Genomic DNA, 22,099 nt, shown 5'->3' with positions numbered 1-22,099 from the left:
AGACTTTAGATAATTCAATTACGCAACATTGAAAAATTGGCTAAAATTGGAAAAAAAAAACAGCCAAGAAATTTGAAGGTTTAGTTATTTTTTATTTTATTTTTTTTCTAAAACAAACCCAAGTATTATTAAAAGAGATTTAAAAATAGATTTATTTCCAAAAACAACCTTGAATAGTTTTTTATTTTGTTCCAAGATTATTATGATTTCATTCCAAACTGTGCCTCAACCATTGTAAAGTGGAATATAAATTCTTATTTTCTGTTCACAAAAATCTCTACTTTTTTTTTTTTTTTTTTTTTTTTTTTAGTATAAAGTTATTATTTATTTTTTCAAACTATGCTATTTTTCTCTGGTTGATTTTTTTTTTCTAAGTTGACAAAATCAACTGCCCAAATGACTGAACCTTATCAAAATGTTTCATTAGCCATTTGTTTATACATCTTTGTTAATATTATACAGATGTTAGAGCTCCTTTACCCCGCATATGCCCTCTATTTTGATGATTGTTGTATTGTGTTAGAACAAGACTAGTACTTTTTTGAGCTAAACATATAACATTTCTTTTTTCGAAACAGATCCCTTTCAATCTGCTCTGTTCCTAAACCAACCCATATAGTTTTTCGTGTTGTCTTAAAGTTTTGTAATGATCTTAGGATTCATTTTGGAAATAAACAACTCATTTAATATACAGGTTTGTAAATATGCAACCAAAAATTCCTAGCTTTTAAAATAGTTACCATATAATTGTGACACATTTTGAGAATCCTAAGTGTAAAAAATCGTCGGTAATTCAAGGAGAAATCGTCATTTGATGAGATTTTCTTATTTTAACATGTGATGAAGATTTTCAGTGCACAACAATATAAGTTTCTTACAGAAGCATAGTTTTTAATAGTGTTGAACATGTTACAATTTCGTTCCTAAAAATGCCTGAACTATGGTTTGTGGATAGCATTATTATGTTTGTTAAAGCAATGTAAGTTGAGCAGGTTTTGGGTAAATCACAGTCTTTTAGAGACGAAATAAAAAATTTCAAAAATGGTGATTTTTCCATGGAAAATGAAAAATATGGAAATTGTTTTAAAAAAATGGGTTCCACAAGAACTGAATGAAAGAAAACAGGAAAAGCAATAAACCACTTACAAAATGCTACTCACTAGGTACAAACAAAATTTATTTCTGTATAGAATTATGAAATATTTTGAGAATACTGAACAGAAAAGACGGTAGATAATTCAAAGAGAATCACCTACATTAACTGAAAGGCCAAATTGCTATGATTGCTCAGGGCAATGTTTTGTGTTGGGTTGGATGAGATAGGTGTGATTTACTATGAGCTACTAAAGGATGTCAGAACCATTAATGATGAAAGCTACCAACAAAAAATGATCGGTTTGAATCAAGCTTTACATGAAAAATGAACAGAATATCACGAAAGAAAATGAAAATGATTTTTCTTCGTTATGATGTACCCATGGCATATAGCAAAATGGATCAAGGTAATAATTAAGATATTTCATTAGGGGATGTTTTTGTTTTTGACTTAATCAACAGACATGGCTCCATCCGTTTATTACTTACATGCATCATTGAGACAGGCACTTGCTGAACAGTCACAACTTACGAAAATAGATCACACTTGGTTTAGCTATAATAGGAACAGTTGTTTTGGCAATGTAAAAAAAAAAATAGTTGGTTCCCTTGAAATAGAGAAGTCAAATTATAGACATGCGTTTTCAGACTTAATTCAGTTTAATTAAGTCATTGTAAAAAGTTATTCATGGATGTGATTGGCCATTTTCATTATCAGTTTGCTTAATAAATAAAAACCAATGAATGAAACTTAAATTTTCAATTATTAGTCATTCTGAATTTTTTTCAATTTATAGTAATTCATTTTATATATTTATTAACTGCTTTTTATGCATTTGTGTGATCGATGAAAGGATTCAAATTTTCTCCATCTTTCAAAAAAAAAATGTAATGGTCTTTAGTTAATATGATGCAAAAGATCTTAGGCAAAAAGTAATCGTTCTTTCCTATTCAAATTTAAATTATGTTTTTGCATAGTATGAGTTTTTAGCATTCCATTTAGTCATAACTGATTTTTTTATGTTCGCCAATGTTATGACCCACACTTTTTCTCCCCCTGTGTAATTTCTTGTTTATTGTTATTTCATTCATGTAGTCGTTAATTTAATTTTATTATTGCTGTATTTATTTTATTAAGTAACGTTGCTTACTTAGATTTTTCAAAGCATGTAAGATTCATAATTATTATCTATTAAAAATTCTTGTAATTTTTAATTTGTTTGTAATTTATATAAGGTAGAATCAGTATTATTATCTTCAAGAATTACCTGTTTATTATGCAATGTTTCGAAATAGAGCATGCATGTGTGTCACAAGCTTGTACTAGTTGTACTACTGTTTAACTATTGCAGTGTTTAGAAGTTTTTGGTCAAATATATTTCTTTGTGTCAGGTTGTCGATGAGTCAACTACCTCAGCACTACCAGCATCACTACCTACGCGAGCTTATCTAGTCAAAGCAGAATGGTTCTGGGCATCGGTCCAAAATGAGTACTGCGTCGATGAGAAAGATCATCTATTCCAGGAGGTGCTTAATTCTTAATAATTTTTATCAATATAATTCAGTATAAAGAAGACAGTCTCTTTTTTACTATTATATATTTTTTAATAATATTCAAATTATAGTGTAGTGTTTCGACAGTGGTATTTTAAATACAGATAAGTTATTTAAATAAAGATAAAGTAGTGAGGATATTTTAATTAGAGATAGATTTCTAAAAAGCCATATTCGTGTTTTAAGATTCTAATTTGGGTTAAAATTTTATAAATATAAAATCAGCAGGTTCCATTTACCAAGAACGAGCTTAACTTAGAGATTAATAATTATAGCAATAGCAATCAAAGTAACTGTGACTGCTACTTTAGCAACCTTAATTTTAGTTAGCAATATCTTAATTTTTGCCTATTATTTATGAATTAAACCAAATACATATCTTTATCAATAATTTATTAATGGGAACTGGATGAATTAATGTAAGTTAAAATGACTCGAAATTAGAGAAATCACAAACAAACAAACGTACTACTTAAGAAACCAAACAAACAACTTCTGTATGTTACGACACTAATTGATGGTTGTCTAAATTATATTTTGATAATGCACATAAAATCATTCAATGGTTTTAAAGGAATTAATTAAACTAATTATACAAATGGTTATTATATGATTTCAGTATGTCGGTAACAACACTACTCCTAGAGTATCAATCTCATCGACTCCAGGTTCTTCACGGAATAGGAAAAGGAAGAGGTTGCGAGCCAACCTGGCCAGGGTGATATCTCCTGCTTCGTGTGACCAGGGCAAACGGAGGTCGAGTGTTACTGATGCCACACTCCTCTCTTGTTCTGGGTCCTTCCTGGACTCAAGTCCCCTCCCTGGTAGGTGATTTTTTGGTTCTTGTACTCTTCACATTTGTCTACTTCTGCTCTTACTGATTTCTGATTTATGGAATGATCTTTTTCCAGAAACAGAGGAGGAATGTAACGATGGTGCTCATTTAAAGAATCTCAGTGCAAGGCATCAAGTATTCCTCGAACTGCTTCAAACCGAATCCAATTATGTCGGGATATTGAATACAATTATGACGGTAAGATTAACTTTAAGATATGATAAAAATATTACTTTATGTGTGTGTTTCACAGGAAAACATTTTATTTAATAAAGAAAAAATTCCACACCAATGGATTCTAGTCATTGTATTAGGTACTATTTAGAAGAAAAGAGATCATTTTAAATTGAATAGGGGGCATATTTGTCATAATCCTTTATTGAAAACTTAATAAGTTATCAGAAAAATGTGTTGGAGAGTATAAGTGTGGTTCTAGGCAAGGTTGATCGAAGATTAATCATATCTTCACTCTAAGACCAACTCTTAAAAAAGACAAATGTATTCGCTTTCACTCTGCCATATTTTTTTAAATTTTGAATTGACTTCCTATTTCTAGAGAAGACAAGGCCTAGACAAAGTGGAATGACAAGAAATTATTAATTTATTTTGTAGAAGGTCATGGTCCTCAAATAACAGTAAATTCATGGAGTGAATCAGAGAAAGAAAAAATTAATTCCTAGAATAGAAGAGCATTTGGCTACGAAAGTGATGTGTTTAAGTTTATTTTTATTAGTTTTTTTTAATAGATGTTCAAAGGACCTCTAGAAGATATGCTAGAAGAGGAAGACCCACTGCTCAATGGTACAGAGTTGAAAATAATCTTTGGCAACTTACCTCCAATATACAACTGCCATTGTCACATGTTGGAGGAGCTACGTTTCGCTGCTCATAATTGGACAGAAGAAATATCAATAGGAAGCATATTCCTCAAATTTGTGAGTAGAATTTTTATCACATATTTGAACTGTAGTTGAAATTTAATTATTTAATGGGAAAAAATATATATACTTTTCCTAATGTTAATGTTTTTTACAGGCTCCCGATTTAGTGAAGGCTTATCCTCCATTCGTCAACTTCTTCGAAACGACTCGGGAGATGTTGGTAAAATGTGATGAACAGAAGCCGAGGTTCCATGCCTTCCTCAAAGCCCGACAGACAAGGGCTGAGTGTGGTAGGCAAAGTCTTGTTGAGCTCCTCATCCGACCTGTTCAGAGGCTTCCTTCCATCTCGCTTTTACTATCTGGTTAGTGAACGGTCTCATCAGTGGTTTTAGCGACTGTGTTTCAAGTTAATCCAATATTTAAGATAATATAATATTTATGTTATTATAAGCATTCAGTGAGTATAAAGAGATAAAGAGGAGAGAAGTGAGTCCGCCCTCTATTATTTCTATGAAAGACATTTCCTTGCTGTTGACTTGTCCAGTTGATTCCTTCTATTTACTTTTTATGATTTAATATTGTATCAATGTATTGTTTAATTGAAATTTATAATGTGAGCATATGGTTGTAACAATTAGGAATATAATGAAAAATATAATATTAACATCTCTTTTATATTACTAAAAATTAAATATTGTCTTACCCTTCTTAAAAATTATTTCTTATATTATTATTTCTATAAAAATCAAAATCAATTATTTTGAAAGTAAATTAATTAATGTGTATATTTAATGTTGTTTATCAACCTTAAAAATTGTTTCTTATATTATGAGTAAAAACTGTAATCTCAACTATCCTTTATCAAAAATTACTCTTTTATGTGCTATAATATTTGTCAAATAGAGAACCCCCTCTGTTTTGTTTTTTTATATATATATTTAGTTTTAGGATATATCAGCCCTAAAATAAAATAAATTTTCTTTCATTCATTGAATTATTTCTTACAGATATTCTAAAGCATACTGGTAAAAGCAACTCAGATCATGTTGCTCTTGAGAAAGCCCTTAGCAGCATCCGAGAGGTAATGACACACATTAACGAAGATAAACGTAAAACTGAAGGGCAGGTGGTCATGTTCGATATTTTTAATGACATCGATAATTGTCCAGTGAGTACTGAAACATTAACAAATTATTATTCATTTATATCTCCTGAATGTTTTGAAATAATTTGAGTTATTATATTTCAAGTTATATGGATTTTACATGTATTAAAATGTAAAACCTCAAATTATAACCCTCTCATTGTGTACTGTTTCAATCGACCATGTTTTTATTAATTTTATTTTGATGGCAGGCTCACCTGGTGTCTTCACATCGATCGTTCATCATCAGGTGTGAAGTGACAGAGCTGAGTGATTCACTGAGCGGAAGGGGAGACCAGCTAGTTCTCTACCTATTTACCGATATTTTAGAGGTATAAAACATTATCTATATATGTAATAAGGGAATGGTCGAATCTTTGTCCATAATAAACTTTTGAATTACTGGACTGATTAGGTGATTTTTTTTTTTCAAACTGTTCCCTTTCACCATGAGAAGGTTGAAAGACACTAAAATCCCATACTTCTCAGGTAGAAAAAAAAGTTATGAACAAAATTAAATGTTTCTTGTGCGTAGCTCGGAAAGTATACGTTTTACTCACAGTTATTATATACTTTCATATAATTAGGGAAAAGAAGAAAATATTATTACTGATTCCATTAAACGATATTATATTCACAAAAAATTCAAGAAAGATAACATGGCTTGGAATAAAGTTGGTCAATAATTTTTTTTTTTTTTTTTTTAGTAAGTAGCAAAGCATATTCATTTTTAATGTCGTCCCAAACTCCACAACACCATGAAATTTAAAATTATATATTTTTCACCATGATTTATTTGCTTTTTTTTATTCCATTAACCATTGTTTATACAATCGTTCATAACTCCTTTGCATTTAATCCAATTTCTATGTTAAAACAACTGATGGGTTTTAAATAAAGAAAACATTAAATTTTATTTCTACAGTTCTAATTTGTTTAATTAGATCTGGTTTGTGCTTTGGTGTAGTTTATAGAGCCCTAAACTGCTACCAAGTTTGTTGTAGATTGGTTGAGTTGAGGCGCTAAAAAGGAATATTAACATAATGAGGGTAAATGTTTAACTTTATATTTTATATAGTATGAACATGACAATATCATAGATTATCAAATTGTCATAAAGAATGAGAAAACATCACCTAAATCGGACCAGTAATAAGGGAGATACAGTGAAGTTGGCTGTTAGCATTTTTGTTACCGTCTTAACACTTAGTCTATATTCACCTTCAAATCTAGCAATAGCGAAGCATTGCTGGGTCTGCTATTTAGTTTTTATATAAGTAACATTCATGTAATATTAGTATGCATTAAGATAACATCGACCCATTTCATGAACAGGTTTGTAAAAAGAGATCTAAGGCGTTCAATTCCTTGAAGAGCCCCAGTACGGGGATGTCCGGGAAGCTGGCCAATATCAAACCCTACAAGCATATCAAGCTTATATCGCTTTCGACCATCCGCAAAGTGTTTGACATTAAAGAAACAGAAGGTACGTTATTTCAAATAATTATCTTTATTAATAATTAGTAATAATAAAACTTATCCAAATAATCTTAACCTTCTTTATTAAAACATATCCAAAGTTTCGGCCATTATCAAGGACAATTTTAATTTTAGTATCAGCCTTCCTGTCGAACAGATCCGTTACTTAGGACTACATCTCGACAAACGACTGACATGGAATCCTCATACAAGACTAAAAAGACAAGAAACTGCTCGTAGATTCCGACTATTGCAACATTTACTAGACAAACGGTCTAAATTGCCAATCCATTACAAAAGACTGATCTACATGACTGTTATAAGGCCTATCTGGACATACCAAGTTGAGCTTTGGGGCCCCACTAAACCATCAAATTCCTCCAGAATCCAATCCCTACAGTCCAAAATCCTTAATGCTCCTTACTTTGTCACAAATCAAGTCATCCATCAGGACCTCAATGTTCCATATGCTGCCGATTTGGCCAGAACCAGATACCGTTCCTTCCATAATAAACTTCTCAACCACCCAAATCCACTTGTTTCTAACCTGGCTTCTCCTTCATTACCTAATAATCCTCCTAGGCGTCTGAAAAGAAGATGGCCTTGAGATCTTCTCTAGAAATGTTATTGGAGTTCTATCAGTGGGTAGATTCTCCACATGTTTTTATCATGTCACTATGTCACCTACAGCAAATAAATAAATTATTAAAAAAAAAAAAAAAAAGTATCAGCCTTATATTAATTTATTAAAATTTGCTGGGTATTATGCCAAAGTTAATTTAAAACTTATTATTAAAAATAAACCTATATTTGTCACTTCTAATAATTATTCCTATCCTTCCCATTATTTGTATTTTACTAATATATTGGCACTATTATATAACCTACTATCTCCTATAGAATGGAATTGGTATTGGGATAGTTAATGATTTTGTATTGTGTTAGCTAATGATAGTAAAATAAAAATAGTATATGATAAAAATTATTATTAAAAGTGATAGTGAAGTATTAAAAATGTAAAGGATAGAAATTATTATTAAAAGTAATAAATACAAGTTTATCACATTCTCACGTTCATTTATTGAAGTTTGCTGGCTATTATGCCCAAATCAATTCAACGCAGTTAAAATAAACCTGTATTTAGATGGACAGAAATTATTATTAATTAATTAAAATTATTATTAATTATAGAAATTATTATTTTACTTACGCCTTTAAGCAACAATCAACAACAGCAAACCTGTATTTGTCTCTTTTAATAATAATTTCTATCATTCACAATTTTAATGACACTTTTAATAATAATTTCTATCCTTCACAGTTTAATATCACTTTTAATAATAATTTCTATCCTTCACAGTTTTAATGTCTCTTTTAATAATAATTTCTATCCTTCATAATTTTAATAATAATTTCTATCCTTCACAATGTTAATATTTTACTATCATTAAATATCCACTAAACTATTATATAACCTCTCTATAGGAGGTAGGTTAGATAATAGTGCTAATAGTATACTTACATCATAGTAAAATATTGGATTGTAAAATAAGTTCATAGCGTTATTCAATATTTCAATTTAATCCTCTCTGTGTTTATAAAATCATGTTTACTTGGTCAATAATGTTTAGATATTCTAAAAAAGAATTAATTAAGGTGTTTTATGCATCAGTTTCAACCGAGATTCCTTATCTTTAAGTGGTATTTTGCCTGCTCAAAATGGAAGAGAAAAAAACTTGTCTGTCATTTAATGATTTTTTATTTCTGAAAAGGAAAATCCACTGCAAAGACGGTTAACGAAATTTGCAGTGTGTTAGGCGATGATGCCCTGGGAGAAAGCACCGTCTGTAAGTGGTTTGGTTGGTTCAGAACCAGAGATTTTGACTTGGAAGATGCAAAGCGCTTGAAGGATTGTCCTTCAACTGTTGATGATAACCAAATTCAAGCATTGGTCACAGACAACCTTCACTCTACAACACAGGATATCACAGAAACGCTTAGCATATCTCATGCAAGTGTCTCAAATCATTTGTGGGATGCAGGATATGTTTCTCGAAGTGATATATGGGTTCCTCACACTTTGACAGAAACAAATTTATTGGATTGCATATCCATTAGTGATTCCCTCCTGAAACGCAATGTTAATAATACATTTTTAAAGAGGTTGATAACTGGGGATGAAAAGTGGGACCTGTATAATAATATGTGAGGAAAAAGTCCTCGGGAAAACGAAGTTACCCACCGTTAATGACTCCAAAAGCAGGATTACATCCAAAAAAGGTTATCCTGTGCATTTGGTTGGATCCCCCACCCTCCCTATTCACCAGACCTTGCCCTAACAGATTTTCATTTCTTTCGGGCCCTTCAAAACTCTCTTAACAGGAAACACTTTAATTCGCTCAAGGACTGCAAAACACACCTAGAAGAGTTCATTGCGCAAAAATCTGAGAAGTTCTGGCAGGACGGAATTAAAAAATTACCTGAAAGATAGAAATTTGTAATAGATCAAAATGGGTCATATATAATTGATTAAAAATATTTACAAGAATCTGAAGTTTTTATTGAAATCACCAGTAAAAAACGCTACCAACTTATTTTACAACCCAATACAAAGAATCGGAAGGATCAGAATTATTATTAAAAGTGACAAATATAGGTTTATTTTAACTGTGTTGAATTGACTTTGGCATAATAGCCATTAATAAATCAATATGAGGCTATGACTACGATCATAACTAGCATTGTCCTTGAGGATAGATGAATTGGCCGAAATGTTTGACATGTAATATGTTTTAAAAAAGAAGCTTGAAACTATTTGGATAATTTTTGTTATTACCAATAAAATTACCAGTTTCAGCCAAGAAAATAAGAAATGTATTTAAATAATCATCTTACTAATTTATAAATAGGTTATTCTTCAGACTGTTAGTTTTTTAACCTGTAGCACATCTTGCTTTTGACAATTAAGTTCATATTATTATTTTATTTTATTTTTATTACTTAGGGGTATTGCATTACAATGCTTGGCTTGGGCTCCCAATTCATTTATTATTAAATTATATCATTCTGTTATACTGTTCGAGCCTCTCCCATAGTTGATATTGTTGACTATACAAATCATATAGGATAGTAATTATCTGATTTTGTATGGTAATCGCATTAGTTTACTTTTCATTTTCATATTGGCTGATGTAAGGCATAAATGGATAAACATAAATATGTTACTCATTTAATTTGTGTTCAATTTTATACAATTGTGGAAAATAATATTTTATGTTGTAGTGTGTCATAATGTGTTTGCAATGATGTGCCGATCTACTGATGACTTGAAGGAAAAGCTTTATACTTTTACCATAACCGATGATGAGACAGAGAAGTCCCTCTTTCTCAAAACTCTCTGCAGGCAGATGGCGAACAATGCCTGCAGGCCTGATGCTGTAAGTATAGAGTAAATTTATCTATTTATTTCTTAAACCTAATCCATATTTTATCAATACATTTTTAATTGTTCAATCACCAATATAATAAATTAATTATATAATTTTCATCAGAAAATCAAATCGACAATAAATAATATGGAATTAATCTTGGATGATGATCGTCTGTGATAGATTTAATTAAAAGAAAAAGATAGATTAAAAAAAATTAATCCGGAATAGGCCAAGTTGATTATTAGAACAACAAATTGAAGAATAGTTTTATTAATAGCCTCTTAACTTGACCAAAAAAATATTCTGAATAATTACGTTGGTCATGAAAATGATTTTGGCTAGATTTGTAATGTTAATGTGTGTGTGTATATATATATATATATATATATAAGATTTACAATTTTGTACAAATAACTTTGTTTTATCCACATGAGTCTAGTTTATCATAACTGTACATAAAAACAATAACTGAAAATAATAATACTTCATTACATTTTTTAGTTTTATTAATTTCTACCTACATCATCAATGAAACCATAAGAAAAAAGGAAAAAAAAAAATAAAAACAATATATTAAAAAATATAAATATATTGAATAAGTTTTACCTATTGCAAATTGTCAAGAATCTACTGCAGTTTTATTTAATTAATTCTTTATTTAATGTGTTAGGCTAGATGTAGTCATGTTTATACTGACAAAGCGGTCCTAAGGACGTAGAAATACTGATTTCAACGAAGCTTGTTTTTGAGATACTAGATTAAGAATTATTAGACACGTGTTTAAGGGTTCTTTCCATGCTCCCTAGGAGCAGAGAAGACAAATATTTTACAATAGTTTAATTTTTCAGGCATCCATCCGGTTTGTATACCATCCTTTGTTTCTTGTAGATAAGTGGAGTTAAAGTTATGGAAATTTTTGAAATTAAAAAAAAATGAAAGGTCTCAATAACGTGAATATTTCAAGTAAAAAAGTTTTATTTTTCGATTGCTGTAAAAATTCATGTTTAAGGGTTTTTTTTTTAGGTGTGAAAAACAAGTATCAATTTTATTTCTCCCCCCAAAAAAGTATCAATAAGTCCAAATTATTTAAATGCTGTTCTCTTTTTATGGTTCAGTGGGATGATAGTATTTCAATCTATATTTGTTTTGGTGAAGAATAGCAATAATGTTATTAATTATATTAAGTGAGTTTAAATGTAAACAAAATCAAAGGCGCTTCCTGTAAAGTAGACAAAAAATATTTTAAAAAGAAAAAATTTTTTTGATTTACTTTTAGTGTTTTCCGAAACTATTGTATACAAAACTTCAATGTCAATTGGTTCCAAACAATTTTAGTACTCATCATTTTAGAATATTATCTTAACAAGTCTATTTAATTTTTTTCAGTATTTTCTACTTAAACTGACTATTGAGTGATTGCTTACGATTTGTTGACGCTTACTATATTACTTTGATAATAAAAAAATTTTCTTTAAATTGGAGTTTTAAAATTACCCAGGTGTGATTTCCTGTTTTACTATTTATTCTTTTTTATTGTTTTAGGATAATTTCTTGGCAACACTTGATCCTAAGAATCTCGATATCGAAACAAGTGACGTCGGCCTTGGTACCCTCGGAAAGGCGTTTAAGTTAGTAAAGTTGTTTATTTAGATGTATAATGTATGTTATGTAGAGCTGTTGGATTATTGTCAGCTTATCTATCAACATAATTTGTAATTATATCTATTAGCTCCAAATATATTTCATTGTTTCGTTTTATCTTATTTGCTATTTTTATTTATTATCTATTATCTTTATTCCATCTGTGTTTTCTGTAGTGCATGTGCCATGTTTATGTTACCTTTGTGATGTAGTGCCTTGTGTATGTGTTGTAGTTTGGCTTTCCTTATATTTTGCCTTTGAATCTTCCTGTTTCTCCAATTAATATTTAGTAGATTTAAAAATTATTTTTATTGGTCACTGTAAAAATTTCATATCTTTAAAAGTAAATGGTGTATGATTTTCATTATTCTCAATTGGATGATGATATGAAATCATTTTAATTAAAACGTGAACTATGACTGACATGGAACACACTCAGAAAATTTATGGAAATAAGATCTTAGTGACGCAATTTTTACATTTTTTTGAGGTATCTAAAATAGTATTTCAAAAGGTTTAAGGCTTTATTTCATTTATGTTTGATTACATTTTTTTCTATTTATTAATTTCTTTTTTCTTAATTTTAATTTAAGTTTTTTTTTTTTTTTTTTTTTTTATGTATGTTTGAAAATTGTCTGAATAAGTTGAATAACATAAGGTAAGTGGTTAATTCACAAATTTTTTGTGATTTATCCCAAATTTTGTCAACTGGTATTCAATTCATTATACAAAAATAACTTTCTTTCTAACTATATATATACTCAAGTTTTTATAATGTGTTTTAGTTATGGAGTTAAGTCAAAGGATAAATATATATTTCAAAACCTAAGAGATGTCTTATCCTTATGTTTAGACATAGTGTCTCCTTGATGTTTTGTAAAGTAGTAGGTGGCATGTTCCTTAGCTTCAAAATTAGATTCATCAATTGCTCAAAAATAATTAATCCTATTGAACTGACATTTCGATGGTCATGCATGTTGAACTCTTAACTGAAGTTTTTTGTTACTTAAAAACTGACTGGAATCGATTCTAATTCTAATTTTAGAATTTTCTGCTTAGTGGTGTGGTTCTCATTTTAATTTTTAAAAAAATTAATTTAGTTACGAGGTTATCATGTCAGTTACAAGGCCATTGTTAAATAACTTTATGACTAATTCTTTCCTAGCAAGACCTTTCAACCCTAGAAAAATATTATTCATATTTCAATACTATTTGCAAAGTGAAGTACCTACTTTTCTTCCCACTTATTTTTTTAAGTAAAGTAAACAGTAAACCCTCAATTTTCCATTTAAAATTTATATCAGTTTTTTATTGATTAATTATTTTCAGTAATGGACGAAGAAAAACAATTTTAACTCTCTCTTCAAAATTTTAAGTTTAAGAAATATAAAATCCAAAAACCTAATTTAAAAAATCTGCTCATTCCCCATCTGTACCTTTTCAGCGATACTACTTTACTGATATTTTCTGTTATATCAAAGTAACATAACTTAAGGGCAATCCTTGGAAGAACCCCATATTACCATGTGCCATTTTGTTTCAAAATGGCACTCAATAAGAACTTTCATATCTCAGCTACTTATCGAGATAGACAAAAAATATAATATTTTGAAATCATAATACATTAATTATTATCCTTTCCATTGTTCTTTGTGGATGCAAAACATGGCCTCTTAAGACTATGGGAAGAACAGCATCTTAAGGTTTAAAGAAAAAAATATGTAAAATATTCAGACAGAAAAAGGATGAGTTAACAGGTGCAGTTCTGTTAAATATAATTCAGGATATAGCATTGCAGAGAAGAAGGTAGGCGTGTAAGGTTGGGACCTAAACATAGATGGGAGGATTGTATTAGAACTGATTTAGTAGATTTGGGTTTGGAGAACGATTGATGATATCGGCATCGACCCTTCGGTTTCAATAAGCTGTTATTATTATTGATAGATTAAGCATTACAAAAATAATATATATCTTTTTATTATTTTCTATAGTATAAATAAAGCAAAAAATATTTTTAATGGTTTAAAAAACAAAAAATTAATCCTCCCCTTCTCTTAAAATTTTAGGTTTTATGTTTTAAGATATTTAGAAAAATTCCACCATTGTTTCTGTTCTTCGATGCTTTCCTCTAAGTATTAATGTTACTCAGACGATTATGTAATAACTCTAGTTATCTTTGATTCTAAATGATCCGCATAAATAAGTTGCTTCAAACTTTAAGTAACTAACAAAGAAATCATTAATCATGGTGCAATGAATCAGCAATATTGCTTTAATTATTTATGTCTGGCTTAATTGTTGGTGTTTAGCGCTTTATTGTTTTTTCTACTTTATAATTTTTTTTTTCAAATTGAACTACCTGTAAATTCCAATTATAATTCCATTATTAAAATTCTAAAAAACAAATTTATTCAGAATATTTTCATTAAACTGATTCATAAATATTTTTGTATAAGCTTTCACATATCTTTAAGCTTACTAGAAACTTTAGAATTCATAGTTTTAAAGAAAAAAATATGATTTAAAATAAACCCTAAATTTTGAAAGAAAAATTGTTTGTGATTACCATAGTTTTTCTTTTTCTTTTTAATGTTATATTTCACATCAATCTGAAGGTAAATCTTACTCTGAGAAATTTTACTATTTTTGGAAGATCGTTAATTGACCGTGTATAATGATAAATGAGCGGTCTGAATAACTGAAATAATAAATAAACTATTTATTATAAGCCAACCTTTGAAGTAGGGACTTTGCGTAGCTTCATCAGGGCTAAAAAAGATACAAATAATGTAACGAAGTAAGAGAATAAGATAACATGAAATAAAAATAAACTAAAGTATTGCTAAACATACGTGAAAAATTATATAAAAATAATTTTAATAACTTTGTTCATTTTTATATAAAATTTTTACATATTTTAAATCATTTTTAGCCATGCCTTGGTTTACATTTACCCTTTGTTATCTTATTCTCTTCCTTCTTTACGTTATTTTAGTTTTTTGTATCTTTTTTAGCCCTGCAAATTGGAACGAAATGTTGGCTCACAATAAATAATTAATTTACTATTTGAGTTATTTTGATCGCTCTCGGACCACCTTCCTTTTATAGATTATATTTTTGTGTTTAGCGAAACAATCTGTAGCATAACTCTTGTCGCTTAGTAATATTTTTGAGTGAACTAAGTCCCCTGAAAAATAATAAAGTTCATTTATATAACAGCACTGCTAATTCTGCTAAAGAGGAATTGGCTTAATTATTGTTTTCTATTGTACCTCGCCTTTATCATCTCAACGAATAATTTTTCATTTTTTATTTTGAAAATCTTCTTTATCACTATTCTTACTAAAGTTTCATTGATTTCATCAAAATCAACAACACAATTATTTTTTTATTAAATCGCAGATATGAATTCAATGGATTTTAAAATCTTTATATTAATTTAAACGCTCAAAATTTATTTTCAACTGACTACCTAATCATTAAATAAGAATAATAAGTATTAGGTTAAAGATAATTAAATTGATTTTAAAGAATCAATTCGTGAAAGAGGAGACGAACAATATTATTTCTATTGTTGATTAGTGAGTGATTTTAGTTTTAAGATTAATTTCAATTTAAAGTATTTATATTTAAATGAAATAGTGACATATATAGGTTAATTTGACTAATTGTATTAGACCTGGGTAGAATAGCCCGCAAAAAGTTTTAATAGTTGAATGTAAGGTTGTGTTACTAATTTATAGTTGAGATTGTTCTCGTGGACAGCCAGGGCACTGTTTCTTAATAAAGGACAAACCAATACTATTAATCTTGTCAATTTAACTTAGTACAATTAAACTGACTTGTACAATAGTAACATGTACTTTAGTACTTTTAATCTTCTACAATATCACTAATAATCATCCCTTATATAAAAAAAAAAAAAGTATTAGTGTTATTACTACATTGTTTCTATACTTGTACTTTGAACCAATACTATTAGCTCATTATGAAATAGGGCCCTTGACGGCCAAAACATTGGACAGTTAAAGTATAAATACAGAGTGTTCGACTTAATTGGATACCATTTATTTTATTTAAGATATATATCTATTGTTAATATGGCCCATAGCTGATTTCTGGGGCGGATGGGGTTCAAGATGAGACGGGCATCCTCTATAGTCCAACCATTCTCTGTCTTAAATAAATTTCCTTCCTTGTTATTTTAGGTGAGGAGGGTGACTAAATCGCATTCATGTTCGTTTGTTAAATTTTCTTGTCTATTAAACCATTATTTTCTTTAAACAATATTTTTGTGATCTGTAAAGATTATTCATTAAAATGTGCCTGATGAGGTATAATAATCTTTAAGATCACTACTTAATTGTGATTTTTCAAAACTTTATATATATAAGGTTATATCAATTGACCATATAATTTCAAATAACGAATAAGATGGTCAGAGTTGTAGTCAAAAAAGAACAAAAATAGTTTTAGTGTTAACAACTATTTATTTTCCGTCGGTTTTGCCCCACTTTGTAGAACTTCATCAGGGCTGTTCAAGTTTATAGCCTTAGAGACTTTTTGTCATTTTATTTTATTATTTTTCATTTTATTTTAATTAAAACTTTGCCTTCATTAAAATGAAATACACTTAATAATTAATTTTCATATTTACTTTGACCTAATGGTCGATATCGTTTTTCGGAAATGTTTCATTTAAATCTCGCAAAACATTCTTTTTATGATAATAAGTTGTAAACCCTTTAACTACCCTAGTGTGTAAAATAATTTTTTTTCTCTCAACTTAAATAATCAGAACTACATATAAGTAAATACAATGAAGGTTTTTTCCACATCATCGTTATCATTGTAGTGTTTATAAATTAGATAAGGTGAAATAAAGAATTCCACGTATGTTAATAAAGGGATTTATTTAATGGGTGTTTGGAGAGGTCAGCTGTACTAAGAAGTTAATCAAAACCAGGTAAGTGTATTGTGGACTGTCTTTATGGATTATTCTCAGATTATTGGCAATTTTCATAATATTCTTATTATTTTGACTAGGTTTATAAATGAAATGTTATCTTCACCTTTAGTAATAAAATAATAATACTTACACCTGTTGATGCTCAGCTTGCATCTTAACAAGTGGCCACAGTTTTTTTGTTAAGAAATTTTAAACTTTCAATAGTGAGTGATGATAAGCAGTTTGAATTTATTACTTTTTTTATAAGATTTAGAATAAGGAAATTAGCAAAATTGGGCAGAAGATTAACTGTATGAACTAGCTATAGGAAATTTTTAAAAAAACTATCTAAAGAAAAATGTTTTCGTTTACAATTTTTATAAAAATTATAATGGTATTTTATAAACATTCAAGTGGCTATAACCTTTTTTAACCTTTTTTTTTCAACACTAGGTTTTCTTAATTAATTAATTTTTTATTTTAATCATATTAAAATAACGATTTATAAGTAGCAGCAACGTTTTGTGGATATGATAAGAGTTTTCAACTGAATAGTATCATCTCCATGTATTTTCTTTTCTTAAAAAAATATTTTTTCTACTTACTGTCTTACAAAATATCGATGGCTTATTTCATAGTGGTGCTAAGTACATTTTCACTAGTCCACAAAAAATACAATTAATTATGTTTCAGTTGTAACGCAATTAAACAATTTCAGAAAAATTAACAATTTTTCAATTAATTTTTCTATAAGAGAGAACCTTTGATTGTAATGAGATGTTAATATTTAGTCAGAGGATTAATATTAATATTTAGAAGAAGGTGATCAGCAAAGATTCACAAATAAATAAGTTTGGTTTATTTGTGTATCTTTGCTGACAGCATCCCGACCATCTTCTCCTCACTTTAATTTTATTGTTTCTAAAGTTATTGGAAATTTATTCAGCACCAATGATAGTCCAAATTCTAATGTATGAAATAATTTAGAAGGCAGTGACACTAATAGTAGTGTAAATGTCAACAATAGGTATGTGACTCACATTATGGTGCAAATGCGTGGAGGTTGGTTCGTCAACTGCTGTCCGTTCTTCGCTGGTGGCTATACATATACTCAAAAAAATTTCCCAATACTGTTTTTTTTTTTTTTTTTAAGGCTTTAAAAAATATGATTCAGAATGCATAATTTTCAATGTAGTCAATGTAAATTTCGCATAATTTTTAATTTAAATATATATACACAATATTTACCAGTAATGAACTCTAAATGGTAATGGCATTTTAGTAGCTAAGGCAATTATGGAATTAAATTGATTCTTTAATATTTGATTGTGAAGAAATTATTTTTCACATTACGAAAAGTTTGGAGAAAATCAAATTGGACTGAACTAATTTAATAAGAGTTTTAATTAATTGAAACTTACCCATAAAATGAGAATCATCCAGATACGTTTGTGAGTTTCTAAATTTTACTGATATGGTATCATCAATCAAATACTGATAGGAACACTTCAAACTGATTGAAAGAATGCTGAAGATGTTCTATTGTTTCCTGTGGTATTATTGGGAGTAAGTGCTATCTGCAATGTATTTCCTGAACTACTGTCAGGCACTCGTTTGGCCCAGAAATCTTATTTATTAATTTTTTTTTTCCAAAATGTAATGTGTTGCTACATTAAAATTTCACAAAAACAAAATTCAAGTTCAAAAACCTTGTTTTATTGAAATTGGATTTTTTCTAGTTTATTTGTGGAGAATGTGAATTTTGCAGTTTCTAGTTTTTCTAGGTAATGGAATGTTATTAGGTGATTTAGTTTTACATCAAAAGTTATAGAAATCTTAAAACCTAATCACCTATATCTGTGGTTTCCAAATTTCTTTGTCCTACCACTCCCTTTCCAGGAAAAATATTACTTAGCGCCTACTAGAAATAAATTTTTATAAACATTTTAATAGCAATTAAAAGGAAATATATGTATTAATGTTTCTACATTTTTTGTAAAATATAGCAAAGAAAAGTATAAATTAGAAGCATTGAACTTAGAAATTATTTATAAGACATTATAGTAACATAAGTTTTTTTTTAAACCTTTATAACTAAATTTAATGAAAATTGATGAGATTTTCTAAGAAGAAAGGAAAAACAAAATTATAACAAGAAATATTTACTCAAGTGTCCTTATTTAGCTCTTCTGTCTATGAGCATGAAATTTTATGTGCCTACACTGGCACTGGCCATATTGTTCCACTAATATTTGAAGGGGGAGAGCTTTTAAACAATTTTGAATCGCTCCTGTTTGCTAGGAATATCTATAGTTCAAATGTATCCTTACTGCTGAGGACTTGTGTCGCTTCATGGGTTAAAGCAGACTAAAGGGAGAAGGGAGTAAGTTCTCTCTCCAGGAGAGTAAATTCAGTCGACTTTTGATACCAACATTTAGAACTGCTGAAACCAAATCAAATAATAATATGATGCTTCAATTGTCAAATAGAACAACAGTTAATAAATAAAAAGGTTCAAGATTTAAAAAAATAAATAAATTTAAAAACATTATTTTACTGAAATTGGAGTAATTTCTATTAATTTAGATCGAGTGTGGTGGGCAGTTGACCTTAACATCTGACCTCACACCTTTAATTTTCTTTATTCATTTTATAAATTCATCATCATCATCATCTGTGGCGCTACAAATCTTGTAGGGTCAAGGCCTCCCCCAACTTCGTTCGCCAGTCCTTTCTAATGGTTCCCGCTGCTCTCCAATTGCGGATTCCCAAGATAGACCTACCATCGAAGTCGGGGTTTTCCTACTCTCCTTTTCCCATATATCCTTTCGTCTAGGATCATCCTAGGAATCTGATCTTGGGTCATTCTTAATACATGGCCTGCCCACGGAAGCCGTTCCACTTTGATCACCCTTACAATATCCGGGTTCCTGTAGAGACCTGCCAGTTCAGCATTTGTTCTCATCTTCCAGATCCCATCAACACAAACCGGGCCATAAATTTTCCTCAATATTCTCAAGTGTCTTTTGTCTAATTTTATAAATTGGATGCTGAAAATATAATTTATTGACAGTATATTTAAATAAAGTTGGTACTTTTTATTTTTTGCTTGTTATATTTAAAAATATAATTTGCTTCAATTATAGCTCATCATTTTATATTATTTTGAGCCAACAAATCCAAGCCACCTTCTATTTTAATTCATAAGGGTATATAAAATTAGTAATAATGTTTGTACATCACATTACTAGGATAAAGCTACGTATGTATGTTTCTTATCTTAATATTTAGTAATAGTTGACATACCTATACTTAACAAGGCCATACTTTTGTTCTCTTGAGCACATCTTGTAGTCACAATTAGTTGATCCGCTTAGCTTAGCTTATTGAATATAAAGGACTAAAAAAAAAAGACTTCAATTTGAAGCTCGTTTCACTCTTGCTATATTTATTAGAAACTAAATCTTTCCTTCTATATAATTCTATATGGTTGGGGGTGCAGTCAGTGAAGAACACAAATAAGTAAAAACTTATTCATTAGTGCCAACGTTTCGGCCAGAGTTTCAAGCCTTCATCAGGGCTAAAAACTAAAGCTAGATAACAAGCAATGAATAAAAGGATACACAGAATGATTAGAGAATGACTAACATTATGGATACATAAATAGTGTTGAAAGAAATATATAGCCCAAGTATTATAAGAAGACAAAGGTTGTATGAGAAAAGTAGTTATAAATAAAATTAATTATTCTTACCTCTTCCTTAATATTATTACTTTTCTCATACAGCCTATATCTTCTTATAATACTTACATCATACTTGTCTTTCAATACTATTTTATTTTTAACTAACTATAATGTTAGTTTTTTTTTTTTTTTTTAATTTTCTATTCATTCAGTAATTCCTTTTGTTCATTTTGGTTATCTTATATTGTGTCATTAGCCCTGATGAAGGCCTGAAATTCTGGCTGAAACGTTGGTACTAATAAATAAGTTTCTACTTATTTGTGTTCTTCTCCGACTGCACCCCTAATCATCTACTCATCATTATGTTGTTCCCTCTTCTATATTTTCTTAAAAGGTATTTTAGTATTTTTTATTTTTTTTTTTTTAGAACTATGAAAAATTTGTTTTTGTCTTCACTGTAGTATATTTTTTATTTTCAGGCTAACATCTACTACTATTATGAAAATTACCTTTTTATTATAAATGCATATCACATTGTGGATTATGGATGTTTTATTTACTAATAATCTTTCCTCAGGTTTGCCTCGAGGACTAGAATGAAAGTTGGTCGAGCGTTTAGTTTTAACAAGACTCCTAATAAGCTGAAACGGGCCGTGTCGACTATGATGTCTCCGTTCGGTAGTACGACCAACCTCACCCCTGCAGCCACACAACTGGCCCAAATGAGGCTTGCCAGCTGCACCAATATATCTGTGAGTATCTTAATTCATTTTTTTTTTTTTTAATTTTTGATGTGTTCATTCTTCCATAAATTAACTGGAGGAATAATCAATGAAGGTCACTCAATTTTGATAATTTGATAACGTTAGTGATATTGAATTTAATTTAAAGTAAGTGAGTTGTACGTTTTGTATGTGATGTTATGTGGCTGTTAGGAGCTGGCCAACAATAATTCTCCAACCGTGACTCAGTATGTGGCTCCGCTATCAGTGCAGCCTACCCGAAGATCTAAGCAATCGTCGCTGAGCGTGGCTTCCCTCAGGAGGTTATGACATATGTATTGTGAGTATAGGCTGCTTAGATTGGTACACTTACAACAACCCCTAGCTTTGCATTCATATCAACTTTCATTCCAATTTCATCTGTGCCAAAAGGAAATCCAATCATGATTTTAAAAAACAAACAATTTCTAGTATTTTGAAATATAAAAGTGTATTTAAAAAATATAAAATTAAAATAAAAAAGAATCTGAATAGTTTTTATAACTTTTTTCAAATATGAAAGAAACTTGGGTTCAAATTAAGAACTTTAATATCAAATAGATAATATAATTTTATTATACAAAAAGAAAGACTCTTAATCTCAGGGCGTGTCGTTACTAGACAATCAGAACACTAACACTTTTA

The 22,099-nt window shown here is 29.2% G+C and overlaps 1 protein-coding gene across 3 annotated transcripts in view; it reads left to right on the top strand.

Annotated features, from left to right (window-relative positions):
* Nucleotides 1-22,099, top strand: part of pbl (epithelial cell transforming 2 pebble) — a 37,103-nt gene that overhangs the window by 11,219 nt on the left and 3,785 nt on the right. For 2 of the 3 annotated variants that reach the window (XM_014420773.3, XM_014420776.3), the window contains 12 exons: nt 2,488-2,622; nt 3,269-3,473; nt 3,561-3,682; nt 4,231-4,419; nt 4,520-4,727; nt 5,373-5,533; nt 5,722-5,841; nt 6,845-6,995; nt 10,271-10,425; nt 11,962-12,047; nt 21,271-21,445; nt 21,629-21,755. In XM_014420773.3, the coding sequence (XP_014276259.1) occupies nt 2,488-2,622; nt 3,269-3,473; nt 3,561-3,682; nt 4,231-4,419; nt 4,520-4,727; nt 5,373-5,533; nt 5,722-5,841; nt 6,845-6,995; nt 10,271-10,425; nt 11,962-12,047; nt 21,271-21,445; nt 21,629-21,745 (1,824 nt within the window). In that variant the 3' untranslated portion in view covers nt 21,746-21,755. The remainder of the gene's footprint in view (nt 1-2,487; nt 2,623-3,268; nt 3,474-3,560; nt 3,683-4,230; nt 4,420-4,519; nt 4,728-5,372; nt 5,534-5,721; nt 5,842-6,844; nt 6,996-10,270; nt 10,426-11,961; nt 12,048-21,270; nt 21,446-21,628; nt 21,756-22,099) is intronic. The other variant, XM_014420774.3, reaches the window with a different exon arrangement.

Source organism: Halyomorpha halys, unplaced genomic scaffold (genome assembly GCF_000696795.3).
Source record: "Halyomorpha halys isolate HHAL.00 unplaced genomic scaffold, Hhal_1.1 Scaffold291.1, whole genome shotgun sequence".
NCBI classification, from domain to species: Eukaryota; Metazoa; Arthropoda; class Insecta; order Hemiptera; family Pentatomidae; genus Halyomorpha; species Halyomorpha halys.
This window is presented reverse-complemented; position numbering and strand designations above follow the sequence as displayed.